General features: G+C 41.5%; 1 protein-coding gene across 1 annotated transcript in view; it reads right to left on the bottom strand.

Annotated features, from left to right (window-relative positions):
* The window catches only part of myo5aa (myosin VAa), a 60988-nt gene that overhangs the window by 31656 nt on the left and 13508 nt on the right, over positions 1-15824 (bottom strand). Inside the window, 11 exon segments of the mRNA XM_056412710.1 lie at positions 838-978; positions 1843-1924; positions 2015-2280; positions 3853-3959; positions 4404-4511; positions 5878-5959; positions 7540-7683; positions 9251-9407; positions 10157-10301; positions 10790-10961; positions 12803-12913. Of these exon segments, the coding sequence (XP_056268685.1) occupies positions 838-978; positions 1843-1924; positions 2015-2280; positions 3853-3959; positions 4404-4511; positions 5878-5959; positions 7540-7683; positions 9251-9407; positions 10157-10301; positions 10790-10961; positions 12803-12913 (1515 nt within the window).

Below are 15824 nucleotides of genomic sequence, written 5' to 3'. Positions count from 1 at the left end.
TAGGGTTAGAAAACCCTTGAAAACCCTTTTTATGTTAGCACAGCTGAAAACAGTTATGCTGGTGATATAAGCTATACAACTGGCCTTCCTTTGAGCTTGAAGTTTGAAGAACAAAATTAATACTTCAAATATTAATCATTATTTCTAACCTTGTCAATGTCTTGACTATATTTTCTATGAAATGTTCAATTCATTTGATAAATAAAAGGGAGTTTTCATGGAAGACACGAAATTGTCTGGATGACCCCAAACTTTTGAACGGTAGTGTATATATTCATACAGATGAATTAATACAGATTACATACATTTACTTGTCGCATATTAAAATCTTTTGTATTCCACAAAGAGCTTTCGTAAGACATCAAGTCTTGTGAAAGCGTACATCTGCCAATGCAGACACTTTTAAGAGAGATTAAAGATTATACGATTTACGGGAAGTCTGTTTAGTTTTTATTCTGGTCCAAATAAAAGCAGGATAATAATAAAACACATTCTTTTTGATGGCACTTTTTAAAAAAAAGATCATTATACATGACATGACATTTAGCTGACGCTGACAGCTACAGGGAGAAAATGAGGATTAAGTGTCTTGCTCAAGGACACATGGACTAGGGCGGGGATTGACCCGTCAATCCGCTGATTGAAAGACGGACCTGCTGACCTCTGACCTCTGACCCTCGGGCGCAGAGCGCTGCATCAAATGAATGTGACAAAGCAAAAACATCCTGTGAGCAGGAAACTACTCTCTCTGCAAAAAAACTAAATTAAATATTAATATTATTATTAAATATAAATCAGTTTGAATATGATTTGGTGGACTGGATAATAAACTCGGACCTTGCACTCCTCGTCCAGCAGGTCCAGGATCCCCATCTTGGCCTCGATGAGGTTGATGCACGGCTGATTGTCGTAGAAGTCGATCAGAGTCCAGGGGATCTGCTCCCTCATGTACTCCTCCTGCTCCAGCTTGAACACATGCTGCACACACACACACACACACACACACACACACACACACAGACACACGCACGCACAGACACAGAAAGACAGACGCACACACACACACACAGACGAACACACACGCACGCACACACACACAGAAAGACAGACGCACACATACACAGACGAACACACACACACACGCACACACAGATAGAAAGACAGACACGCATGCACACACAGATAGACACACACACATACACACAACACACAGAGACACAGACACACACACACACACACAAACACACACAAAGAGACAGACACACACACACAGAGAGACAGACACACACACAGAGAGACAGACACACGCACAGACACATACACACACACAAAGAGACACACACAGACAAACACACACAAAGAGACACAGACAGACAGACACACATACACAAATAAAGAGACACACACAGACAAACACACACAAAGAGACACAGACACACGCACACACACACAAAGAGACACAGACACACGCACACACACACAAATAAAGAGACACACACAGACAAACACACACAAAGAGACAGAGACAGACAGACACACACACAGAGAGACACAGACACACGCACACGCACACACACACACACACACACACACACACACACAGACACACACACACACACACACAAATAAAGAGACACACACAGACAAACACACACAAAGAGACAGAGACAGACAGACACACACACAGAGACACAGACACACGCACACACACACATACACACAGACACACACACACACACACACACACACACACACACACACAGACACACACGTCGGGGTTACACCGTGTCTGTGCGGTCACAGAATCAGAAGGAGGCCCGTCTCTCGCCCCTCTCCTCCCACCATGTTGAACTGCTGCTGCAGCTTCTCGTTGGCGTAGTTGATGCAGAACTGCTCAAAGCTGTTGATCTCGAACGTCTCGAACCTGAGGGGAGGAACACAGGAGTCAAGCCACACACACACACACACACACACACACGGGGTGACATTCAGACAGGCGAAGGCCCGGGCGTACCCGTAGATGTCGAGGACCCCGATGAAGGAGTGCTGCGTGATGTTGGTGATGAGCGCCTTGTTCACGTGCTCCACGATCCAGCTGAACAGCTTGGCGTAGACGTGCTTGGCGAGCGCGTCGCGGGCGTTGGTGGCCTGGAGGCGCGGCAGCGTCTTCACGTACGTCTCCGTGGCCGTCTTCAGCTTCCGGTGGCACAGCCACTGGGACATGTCCTGGTAGCTCACGCCCACCAGCTCGCAGAACGCCGTCAGGTGGCGGTTGTTGGGCTACGGGGGGGGGAGGTCTTAAATTAATACCATCAATCAGGACCATCAAGTTATCTGTGTCTCAATGGCAATATGAACTGCAGCATTCATAATATAATATGGTATAATATGATATAATATGGTATAATAATATGGTATAATATAGTTGTAGCAGGTCTACTGCCACTACCCGTGGGTTTCCCCCACCAGCACCAAGGATCCGCCAGGCAGCAAGAGGTTTTGTTCACGGACATATTTATTTGCACACACAATGACACCGAGCAGACCGCAAAACACGCGCCTCTGCTCACCTCCCCCTCCACTCTCAAGTGGGAGCTTTTATAAGGGCGGCCTCGGCTGCTGACTGATTGCCAATCACCAGCAGCCGAGGCCAAATCAGACACAGCTGCCACAATAGTATAATAATATGGTATCATATGATATCATATAGTATAATAATATGGTATAATATGATATAATATGATATGATATAGTATAATAATATGGAATAATATGATATGGTATAATATGATATAATATGGTATAATATGATATGATATGATATAGTATAATAATATGGTATAATATGATATGATATAATATGGTATAATATGATATGGTATGATATGGTATAATATGATATAATATGGTATAATATGATATGATATAATATGATATAATATGATATGATATAATATGATATGATATAATATGATATGATATGATATAATATAATAATATGGTATATGATATAATATGGTATAATATGATATGATATAATATGATATAGTATAATAATATGGTATATGATATAATATGGTATAATATGATATAGTATAATAATATGGTATAATATGAGATGATATAATATGATATATTATGGTATAATATGATATAGTATAATAATATGGTATAATATGATATACTATGATATGGTATGATATGATATAATATGATATATTATGGTATGGTATAATATGATATAATATGATATAATATGATATAATATGATATGATATAGTATAATAATATGGTATAATATGATGTGATATAATACGATATGGTATGATATGATATAATATGATAGAATACGATATGATATAATATGGTATAATGTGATATGATATAATATGATATATTATGGTATAATATGATATGGTATAATATATGATATAGTATAATATGATATAATATGGTATAATATGATATAGTATAATAATATGGTATAATATGATATAATATGGTATAATATATAATATGGTATGATATGATATGGTATAATATGATATAATATAATATGGTATAATATGATATGGTATAATATGATATGGTATAATATAATATGATATGGTATAATATGATATAATATAATATGGTATAATATGATATAATATGATATAATATAATATAATATGATATGATATAATATGATATAATATGGTATAATATAACATGATATAATATGATATAATATGGTATAATATGATATGGTATAATATGATATGGTATAATATGATATAATATGATATGATATAATATGATATAATATGATATGATATGATATAATATGGTATAATATGATATGATCCTCACGGGGATGACGCTGCTTTCCGAGTCTCTGTCTTTTATCTCCACGTTTCCCAGATGAAGAATAGCAGCCAGAACCTGAAACAACCCCATCTGGTTGGACTCATTAATACCTGGAGGGGAACACACACACACACACACACACACACACACACATGGACACACACACACACACACACACACACACACACACACACACACACACACACACACACACACACAGACACACACACACACGCACACACAGATACACACACACACAGAGAGAGACAGACGCACACACACAGACACAGACACACACACACACACACACACACAGAGAGAGACACAGACAGAGAGAGACACACACACACACACACACACAGAGAGACAGAAACACACACACACCATACAGAGAGACAGAGAGACACAGAGAGAGAGAGAGACACACACACACACACACACACACACACACACAGAGAGAGAGAGAGAGAGACAGACACAGTGTGAGTTCTCCTCAGATGTATTACAACACGGGTCATTTTTTCACAGACACGTTTGAGCATCGCCGTGGTTACCGAGCAGCGTGAAGGCTTTGCGCGTGGAGCACAGCTTCTTGGTGTCGTCCACGCTGGCGATGACCGGGTTGCGGCCCTGTCGGGTGTACAGGAAGTCGTTGGCACTGCCTGAGCGGAGGGAGAGAGGGAGAGGGGGAGGGGGAGAGAGAGAGAGAGAGAGAGAGAGAGAGAGAGGGAGAGAGAGAGTATTCAAGGAAACGTGCAGCATGGGCAGTTTTTTTAAACTTTGTGCAACGTGGGCACGGCTCTAATAGATGGACGTCCATGTTTCTGATTAGCTGGGACCTTTTTTAACCCTCTGTGTAAAAGTGCAACTTTCCCACAATCCTCTGTTTCTCTGCGCACAATTTACACTGAATTAAAAGGCACGGCCTGTTGCCTGCCAACGAGAGGCGCTGGCCCGACCGACAACAACCGGCTCATTTACTGAGCCGGGAAGTCGGGAGGAGATGAAAAGACGACGGCAGCTGTGTGTGTGTGTGTGTGTGTGTGTGTGTGTGTGTGTGTGTGACACTGTGTGGCTGTAAGTGTCAGTGCCAGCAGTATGTATGTGTGTGTGTGTCTGTGTGTGTGTGACACTGTGTGGCTGTAAGTTGCAGTGATAGCACTGTGTGTGTCTGTGTGTGTGTGTCTGTATGGCTGTGTCAGTGCCAGCAGTATGTATGTGAGTGTGTGTGTCTGTGTGTGTGTGTGTGTGACACTGTGTGGCAGTAAATGCCAGTGGCACCAGAGTGTGTGTGTGTGTGAGAGTGAGTGTGTGTGTGTCTGTGAGTGTCTATTTGGCTGTAAGTGTCAGTGCCAGCAGTATGTATGTGTGTGTGTGTGTGTGTGTCTGTGTGTGTGTGTTTCTGTGTGTGTGTGTGACACTGTGTGGCTGTAAGTTGCAGTGATAGCAGTGTGTGTGTGTGTGTGTGTGAGTGAGTGTCTGTATGCCTGTAAGTGTCAGTGCCAGCAGTATGTATGTGTGTGTGTGTGTGTGTGTGTGTGTGTGTGTTAGCTGTGGTGTGTGTTGCCCACAGCAGTATATGTGTGTGTGTGTCTGTGGTGTGTGTGTGTGTGCACAGTGTATGTGTGTGTGTGTGTGTGTGTGTGTTTGTGTGACACTGTGTGGCTGTAAGTTGCAGTGACAGCAGTGTGTGTGTGTGTGTGTGTGTGTGAGAGAGAGTGAGTGTGTCTGTGAGTGTCTATTTGGCTGTAAGTGTCATTGCCAGCAGTATGTATGTGTGTGTGTGTGTGTGTGTGTGTGTGTGTGTCCCCAGTGGGAGGCCTCTGAGTCTCCGTGTAACCACAGAGTCTCTACATGTGTTATAAACCAACATATTAATAACAAAGATCTCATTTCCTCTTCAGGCGTGGAGCTCGTGTGTTTCTCTCCTCCAGCCGTTTCTCTCCCCGACTTCACGCTCCCGTTTCTGTCGTTGCCTCCGGTGTGAACGCGTGTGAGGACGCACGCACACGCGTGTGTCACACTTACTGAGCGTCAGCATCTTGAACTCGGGCAGATGGCACGAGGCGCAGAGCTGGTAGAAGATGTGGTAGTTCCTCTCCTCGTCGGCCTGGAGGTCAGAGGTCAGACAAGGTGAGCCCGATGCTGCATGAGCACCAATTAAAATACAGCAACCCGCAAATGACACACCTGTGGGTAACGGATGGTTGTATGTTAGTCGCGTGTTCAACAACTTTCCCACGGAGATATTATGAAGCCAGATGCGGATCTTACACGTTTATTTAATTTTAATTCCACAGATATTTAGGAAATCACTCACAAGGTGTGGCTCACCTGTGAGGAGACAATACCTGATAGACCATACAGTAAAATGGTGCTTTACACACACACACACACACACACACGCACAAACAGAGACACAGATGCATTCATGTGTGAGATGTGAGACAGTGATCACATTTTACGCCAACATCCTCATTCCCCAACAGTGCAGCAAAGACGGCAGTGTGTGGGTGTGAGAGAGAACGTGCAAAAAGTTTCCTTATCCAGACCCGAAAGAGAGAGAAAGAGAGAGAGGCAGAGAGAGATAGAGAAAGAGTGAGAAAAAGAGAGGTAGAGAGAGAGAGGTAGAGAGAGAGAGATAGAGAAAGAGAGGTAGAGAGAGAGATAGAGAAAGAGAGGTAGAGAGAGAGAGAGAGGTAGAGAGAGAAAGAGAAATAGAGAGGTAGAGAGAGAGAGAGAAATAGAGGTAGAGAGAGAGATAGAGAAAGAGAGGTAGAGAGATAGAGAAAGAGAGGTAGAGAGACTTTGTTCCCCCCCCCACTTGTCTTTGTGTTGGGCCAGACGGTTAATGTTGGTAAAGTCCAACATGTTAAATGTTTTGACCAGAGTTTAACATGTGGTTATCGTGTGTGTGTGTGTGTGTGTGTGTGTGTGAGACATGCAACATAAGGAGCCCGGCTGTAATCAGGGTCGTTGTGTTGACATGATGAGTCTTCATCACGAGGCCGAGTCTTTCCCCTCATGTCTCCTGCTCATTGTCCCTTATGTGTTACTATGAGCGTGCATGTGTGTGTGTGTGTGTGTGTGTGTGTGTGAATGTGTGAACGTGTGTGTGTGTACGTCATATATAGCGGCACAAGTCGTGTGGGAGCCACTGCAAGCCAATTAACTACTTAGTCACGGTCCCGGTGTGTGTGTGTGTGTGTGTGTGTGTGTGTGTGTGTGTGTGGCGTCATTTCCAATCACAAATGTCAGTAAACCGTTGAGCTCTTCAATGAAATGTTCAAAACGTAAAAAAGTTAAACGCCGTAATTTCAAAATACAATTTTAATAGACGAATTTCAAAAAGGTAAATTGTGTTGTAATATTTGAAGCTGTTATTTGTTTACATATAAATACAATTCCAGATGTTTTTTCCCCAGTAATAGTTCAAACTAGGCAGTAAGATTTCACATCTTTGTGTTTTATATTGTGGATAAAGTACGAATAATGACAGGAATCATCTATCAAATTAAAATAAAAGGTAGATTAGTCACGACAATTGCGATAACAAAATCACAAATGTAGGATCTAAATCTACCAACCAGGTGAAGATGAACGAAGGACACAATGATTCCACGGAAGCTTTAAATGATGACGTCATGTTGAAACCAACGCGCACACGCAAAGACCTCTCGGTGCGCTCACCTGGAACACCACCCGCGACTTCTCCAGCAGGTACGTCCTCATGTTGGCGCCGATGATGCGGTAGCGCGTGTCGAAGCCGATCTCGATGTATTTCCCGAAGCGACTGCTGTTGTCGTTCCGGGTTGTCTTCGCGTTCCCGATGGCCTGAGAGACGGAAACACAACGACACGCAAGAAACACACGAGACTCATGAGGAGGGGTTACACTGAGAGCAGCTGGTGCAGAAGTATATGACACACACAACACACACACATATAATATATACACATATATATACCCACACATGAAATATATATATATAATATATATATTAATTATAATGTATATTATAAATATATAACACGTTGTATATATATCTATTATATGTGTATTTATTATATATATAATATAATATATAGACATTAATTATAAAATAAATATATGTATATATAATATATATATAATGTATTATATATATTAATTATATATATATTATATATAAATATACATATATGTATATATTAATTATAATATAAGATTATTTTGTGGTTGGTCTCAACATCAGCAGCTAAATGGACGTATGAGCTACGACACACAACAACAATAAAAATAAATTAAAGTCATCCGCCTTCGATTATTAAACGAGCTTGATCAATGAGCCTACGAGGAATTGTCGGGAGACGGGTGGGGCTGAACACGCACACACACACACACGCACACACATGCACACACACACACCAGCTATTCAAGCAGCCAAACACACACACAGTCTTTCACTGCACACAAGGAGTCTTTCAGCAGGTATTTAAAATCTCCGCCTGCGTCAGCCCAAACACACCGCACACACGCACACACACACACACTCTCACGCACACACAGGTTTCGGAATGTTGGAAAAAGACTGATGCAACCCGTCCGCTCTCCTCCACCGGCCGAGAGGCTCAAGCTTTCCATTCATTCTGTCAGCTCGTCTCCGATTGGATCGAGGGGGAAAGTTGCGGCCGGGGGGGACGAGAGCGACGTTAGTGGAGCGTTTGTAGAGGACGGACGAGGTGAGGAAGGGAGGAGGGGAAGAAGGGAGGCAGCATATGGGCACAGGGGAGCTCTCCAACCCCCTCCTGTCATCATGACTCTCTAGAGCACAAACACAAGGCTCGCGGGCCGAATCCGGCCCACCGCGTCATTTCATGTGGCCCATGACGGCTTGAAAGACAAAAATATCCCGTGCTTTTATTTTGAAGGTTTCAAATTAAATGGATTTATGTTATAATATGAGAGAAATGTTCTTATGTACAATATTTCTACACTCCAATAAACAACAATCAAATGCAAAGAGTTATTTGACACTATATTTGGGAGTTGTTTATACGTTTATATGTTTCAGTTACAACATTTTGAGCGGCGTGGGGGAGAAAGAGAAGGGAAGGAGGGAAGGAAACGCCGGTGGAGGAGAGTGAGATACGGGAGAAGAGTAATGACACAGGGCCCAGATCACCCATGAATCTATTACGCAATCAATGATGAGTAAGTGGGCCGAGGGAACAAGCCAGTGCTTTCCAGTCCTTCACACCATCAACCCGGTTCATACAAAGTCGAATCAGGTGAAGAGAGCCAGCGGAGAGAAACCCATCGGCACGTCTAGAACTCTTAAGAAATGTTGCGGGGTTTTATAATGATAATGAAAAGTGGACAGACTCCGGGGTTCCAGTCGACGGCCCCGTGTCCTCCTCACCTCCATGATGGGGTTGGAAGCCAACACCTTCTGCTCCACGTTGGCCTCGCTGGTGGAGTCGCTGACCGTGGCGAAGTATCTCATGGCGTATTTGGCCGACACCGTCTTCCCTGCTCCGGACTCCCCGCTCACGATGATCGACTGGTTCCTCTCGTCCCTGACAGACACAAGAAAACACACTTATTTATTTTAATCAACATAAAGAAGCTATATATATATATAAATATATGTGTGTATATATATATATATATATATATATACACACACGTATATATATATATATATACATATATGTATATATACACACATATACACACGTATATATATATATACACACATATATATACACATATATATACACACACATATTTATATATATATATACACATGTCTATATATACACACACAAGTATATATATATATATATATACACAACGAGCTGCCTTTGTAACATTTTAGATTATGAATGTAATTAATTTAGCAGCCAATGAAAGGCCCTCGGACGTGGAGCAAAGCAACTGGGTTCCTCCAGCGTCCATCACAGTGGACACACTGGGAGGGTTATACTGGTGACTACTGCCTCACACGGCCCTCGCTTAGGGAAGGAAGGAAGGAAGGAGGGAGGGAGATCTGAGTGCTGATTGAACTTGGTATACAATGCTGTTAGTCTACATGTGTAAGTCAGTGTGTCCATGACCTATAAGAGACCTACTGGTTGGGTCACGCAGAGAGAGGAAGTATCAAAAGAGAGAGAGAGAGAGAGAGGGGGTGAGACCCCCATGAGTCTATTTCTGGCTCAGCTTTGACCTACAAACCCACAAGAGAGAGGGAGGGGCGAGCGACAAGGAGACTATAACCGAAGCTTCTCAGCACACACACACACACACACCACACACACACACACACCTGGCCATCTGTTTGTACGCCTCCTCTGCCACGGCGAAGATGTGCGGGTCCATGTCGCCCATGTTCTGGCCGCTGTACGCGTTGATGATGTCAGAGCCGTAGATGGGCAGCGGCTCGTACGGGTTGATGGCCACCAGCACGATGCCTGCGACACGGAGGAGGGAGAGCGTGAGCTCACCTGTACACCTGAGGCGCGTCGGACAGGTGAACTCAAGATGCATCGCATCAATATAAATCTACTGCGTGTTGATCATTGTGGACATTGATTGGTAGTCTCAATAACCTAAATCCAGAGAGGGGACTAGCAGGACTCCAGAAAGTTGATTGTATGTATATTTTTATAAAGCTGGAATACAATGAGTCACGTGTTTTCCCTAATTTTGCATTTTTAACAAAAGAAAAACGTTAAAAAAAGATAGTGCAAGTGTGAATAAAAGAACACGGTGATTATCTGACCTGCTGCATGCAATACTTTACTGTATATAACATAATGTGATGACCTTCTCTGTTAGCTCATGTGGAAAATATTGTTTAAATCTAGTTGTGCAGCAGACATGTGACCCGACTCTTTCATAACATGACCTCCTCGACCCGAGAGCTTCTTCAGCTGAAGGTTTGACGTTGTTCACCCACCGCAGTACGTGTAGATGAGCTTGGAGTCGCTGAAGCGGACTTTGAGGTTGTGCAGCACGGCCGGCTCGTGGAGGTAGCTGAGCGCCGTGAGGTCGTTCTCGCCCACCAGGATGTCGGGGTTACGCAGGTACGGCAGGTTCTTCGTCTGGGGGTCCAGCTTGTGCTCGAGGTTCTGGAGGCGAGAGTGGAGAACCACCGGAGAGTTATAACAGGTTTATAACATGTTTAAAACAGAGTTATAACAGAGTTATAACAGAGTTATAACAGAGTTATAACAGAGTTATAACATGTTTATAAGAGTTATAACAAAGTTGTCATGTTTATAACACGTTAATAACACATTTATAATAGATTTATAACAGGTTTATGTAATGAGCACATTTTTTTTGGAAAGACAAAAGTGAGAATGAAAGGTTCAAGTCAGAGTTTAAGACTTGCTTAATTCTTCCAGCTAATATTACATACACTGTTTTTAATATAGCATTGTTTGTCATTAAGAACGTCCTGAAGTGAGATGGATGGATCATATTGTTGGAATATGTTATGTGGCAGCATTATTTGGAGGAGATAAAGCCCAATCGGTCTCTGTGTGGCTCCTATTGGAGCTCCCTTCCCCCAATAACAATAGTTTAGAAATAGCACTGATTGAATCCCCAAAATAACAAAATATATACAAGATCATATTACTTATATCAAGATGACGCTCTAATCCAGCGGCAGTGTATCAGGATTAATACACATACAAATCAAACTGTAAACATTGTTCCACTTAGAGTTGATTTTATGATTTGAAAGCAAATCAAGATTCCAGTTCTTTCAGTGGCCAAAAGCGGCGTGAGAAAAACTTTTAAATATTGCTCAAGGCCAATATTCAGCCAGTATTTCATGCATATATTCTCAAATATGTCATGAGGCTGTGATTTGGCACGGCTCGGTAGCATAAAACCCAATAACCGCCGGTCGCTCAAAGCCTCATTGTATTAATCTTGTTGTCGAGTTTCCCTGCGTGGAAACATTAGATAAGTTTAAATCCATATTAAATGGATCTCTTTGTTATGTTTTTTAATTTTTTTATGAAAGGTTGATTCTCTTAAAAAAAGCAAAACAACATCGGGAATGAAATACATAATCGGATCGCTCGCCTGGCTAACGGAGTGGATATCTTGATTCCCTTCAACAGCAGCATATACAAAAAAAATCAAACAAATGTCTTATTTGTATCAGCTCAAAATAATGGATGCCGTATTTCATAGAAATTAAAACAATTACTCTTAAAACAAGGGCAGATCAAATACGCTCCTCTCGTATCGTGTGTCGTTGTTAAAGCATCACTCAGATCAGAGAAGAGAGATTATTCACAACAGGATTTAGACTAAAACCTTGTTAAACCGTGTTATAATTTCAACAGATTACACCAAACTGAGACTCGTTTGTCAAATTCTCGTGAATTATGGACACACACTTGTAATCGCATACCTGTGAGGACCGTGATGAGGAGGTGTCACGTGGGGACACCACTTTCAAAATTGAATAACAGCAAAATTATTCTGTTTTCAAAGACTTGAACCAAATTAATGACAATAAATTACTTTTTTTATTACAGTAATATTAGTATTACTGCTATTAATGATAATTCAGACAATAGAGAGATAAATGTCTTATTTTTATCAACTCAAAATAGTGGATGCCGTATTTAATAAAGAACACTCAAGGACATTTTCTGAACTCGAGCTCGCTGCCTCCTGAGAAATGTTATGTGATATTTAACTACTCATTTATCAAGTGACTTCATTAACGGGAGAGCGCTCCGAGCTGGCAGCTGTTTGTGTTGTTAAATGTACAGCTGCACATTTTAAATGCTCCTCGGGGCATTTTAAATGGAGAAGTGCTAATTATAAAAAAGCAATAACCACTAATGACGCGCAGAAGATAAAACAAAGAAAGGAGAGAGAGAGAGAGAGAGACACCGGTTCTACCCCTCCCCCTTCGCCCGACGCCTCCATCCATCCTCACCGTTCCATCCTCCAGCATGAGCTGCAGGGAGGAGTCGCCATTTTTGTAGTCCTTGGTCAGCTCGGCGGACTTCCACACCTCCTCTGCATCGGGGATCCACACCCGAGCGCACTGAGAGACGGAGGGGTGGAAAGAAAAAGACAAGTTAGATGAAAGATGGGTCATCGCATTCGAAGACAGAGCCAAAAGAGCTTTTTCCTTCTTTTCCAGCGTGGTTCAGTGACATTTTCTTTTGAAAATCCCACGTTGTGAAACTCATGTGACAAAAGCGGGATGCGTCCATGTTCCATAAGCCTCCTCCGCCTGGTTATTTAAGTAAATATTAATATCATTTGGAGCTAATGTCGATACTGACACGTTTACTCCATTTTTTAAACAAATAAATAAATAATTTAAACCTTTATTTAAGCAGGTGAATCCCATTGAGATTAAAAATCTCTTTTTCGAGGGTGACCTGGACAAGACAGGCAGCGACATAAGAAACACAAAGTTAAAAACTAAAAAACATAAGAAACACATAGTTACAAACAATAAAAAACACAAAACACACATAGTTACAAAGAGAAAAACACAAGAAACACAAAGTTATAAGCAATAAAAAAAACATATGAAACACATAGTTACAAACAAAAAATACAGAACAAGACGAGTTAAAGGAATTAAAAGTTAAGAAACCGAGATATACGAGTTAATTTAAGAATTATTGACATGTTTGGGAACCTGCCTCCATTTCTTTCATTTTATATTGAGGAGCAGTGAGTGATTTCATCTCATTGTGTGTCTCAGGCATTCAACTCAAAGTCCTTGACACGAGGTCTGATGGGAAACGTGAACGCGGACTTCCTTTCTCCTGGTTGTGGGAACACTGGAGCTCTGTGTCTCCAGTCAGGAGCACATGCAAAGAAAACACACTGTCGAACAGAGAGGAATGTCGTCGTGGATGTTGTGTGGTCATACTGTAATTGAAAATTCACAAATCCAAATGCACACGCACAAAAAGAGAGACACACACACACAGTTCACTTGAAAACAGTTTCAGGTCTGAGAGACTTGTGACTGGAGGCAATCAGCTGATTACAGACATGTGGACAAATGGTGATGAACACTGGCAGTCACATGGCTGAGGAACCCACACACACTCACACACACTAACCCTAACGCACAAAGTAGGTTGTGCAATGGTATGAGAATTGAACCACACTGAGATGTTAGAAACTCAGACAGACCAGGCCAGCGCGTGTTTAGAATGTGTGTGTGTGTGTGTGTGTGTGTGTGTGTACAGGCTGAAATGAAGTCATAAGCTAGTGATCAAAACCACAGAGAGGTTGTTTTTCCTTGCAGTAAATTTGATATTGCAAAAGGGAACATTAAATGAGGAGGTTCAACACAACAGATTGAGGTGGTGTTTGTGTTCCAGGAGCAAGTGTTGTGTTAGTTTTGTGTAGTTCCCGTCCGCACGGGTAAATGAATCAATGGTAAGTGTGAAAATATTACAATTAAAATGATTACTCTAAAAACAAAAATATTCTCCTCGTATTTTGCGGCGTTGTTAAAGCATTACTCAGAGCAGAGCAGAGAGATTATCAAATAATCACAACGGGATTTAGACTAAAACCTTTACGTGTTATAATCTTAACAGATTACAGCTGGCTGAGACTCGTGTACTTCAAATTCAAGTGAATTATGGACACACACACACTTGTAATCGCATACCTGTGAGGACCTTGACATGGGGACACCACTTTCAAAATTGAATAACAACACACACACACACACACACACACACACACACACACACACACACACACACACACACACACACACACACACACACACACACACACACACACACACACACACACACACACACACACACACACACACACACACACACACACACACGTATCTGAATGACTTTCTTTACTCTCTGGATGTTCAACATCGATTTCATGGCTTCTTGAGGCATAAAGATACATACACCGCTGTCGGCATTTTAACAGACGCAAGAGAGTGAAAGACTTCGGTCTGCTGCTTCCCTCCCGCTTATCTGAATCATGACATCATGGTCACACAGAGCTTCTCCCTCCAACCCCCCCCCCCCCTCCCTGTCTGTCTGTCTGTCTCTCTCCGGGTTAATTCGAGTGTGAAATAGCAGCAAAAGAAGTTCTATCAACAGATCTTCTGTCTTTATTTTGTTTCATGACGAGCTTCACCACCACTAAACTCCCAGCTTGTCCCAATTGTCTTCTTCCTATCTTTCATCCTTTTCTCTCTTTACACTCACTTTTCAAAAAATATGATACACCCTTAAATTATTAACATACCTTAATAACCAGCTGCATGTTTCTGAGAAATCATCACAACCTGAATATTTAAAACTTAAATTGATTGGCTTACTGTTTTGAAATTTACGGTGTAAATAAAACAATTAAATACACATATGTTTAATATTCCTTCTCATTAGAGACATCTTCCCAGTTTAATTTAACAATAAACAACAATGTGCATTTAAAAAAGTGATACCAACTGTCTCTTTACCACAAGCAGCTCATTGTTTATTCAACTTAATATTCCGTATAAAGTTGGTACAACGTCTACGGACTTATTTATCAGAGCTGGTGTAACTTTTAGCATATATTATTTTCATATAATCATCAGATGGTGTTACGACGTGTCAGCAAACGCACTCCGACTCTTCTTGAAGCAAAGAATGAAAGTATGAATTAGGGAAACTTTAACAAACACTAATGACAACTAACAACATGAACATTATGATACTTTTTATTGCTCTTTTTAGTGGTTTTAACCACCTACATGCCACTGAAAGCCTCTCATATGATGCCAAACCTTGTTCAAACCAGAAGACTTGTATCTATAATAGTAGAGGGGTAAATAAAGTTTCTAAAGATGTGAAACATGTCAGTTTAAACTGGAGAAACATATCCCTTAAAGGGGAAACTGCCCGTCTCCATCACTCTTCCTATTCCACCATTTCATCTTTTTGGTCCCCGCAGGAGACGAT

Source organism: Pseudoliparis swirei, chromosome 4 (genome assembly GCF_029220125.1).
Source record: "Pseudoliparis swirei isolate HS2019 ecotype Mariana Trench chromosome 4, NWPU_hadal_v1, whole genome shotgun sequence".
NCBI lineage: Eukaryota > Metazoa > Chordata > Actinopteri > Perciformes > Liparidae > Pseudoliparis > Pseudoliparis swirei.
Note: the sequence above shows the minus strand (reverse complement) of the source record. Positions and strands in the feature narration are given on the sequence as shown.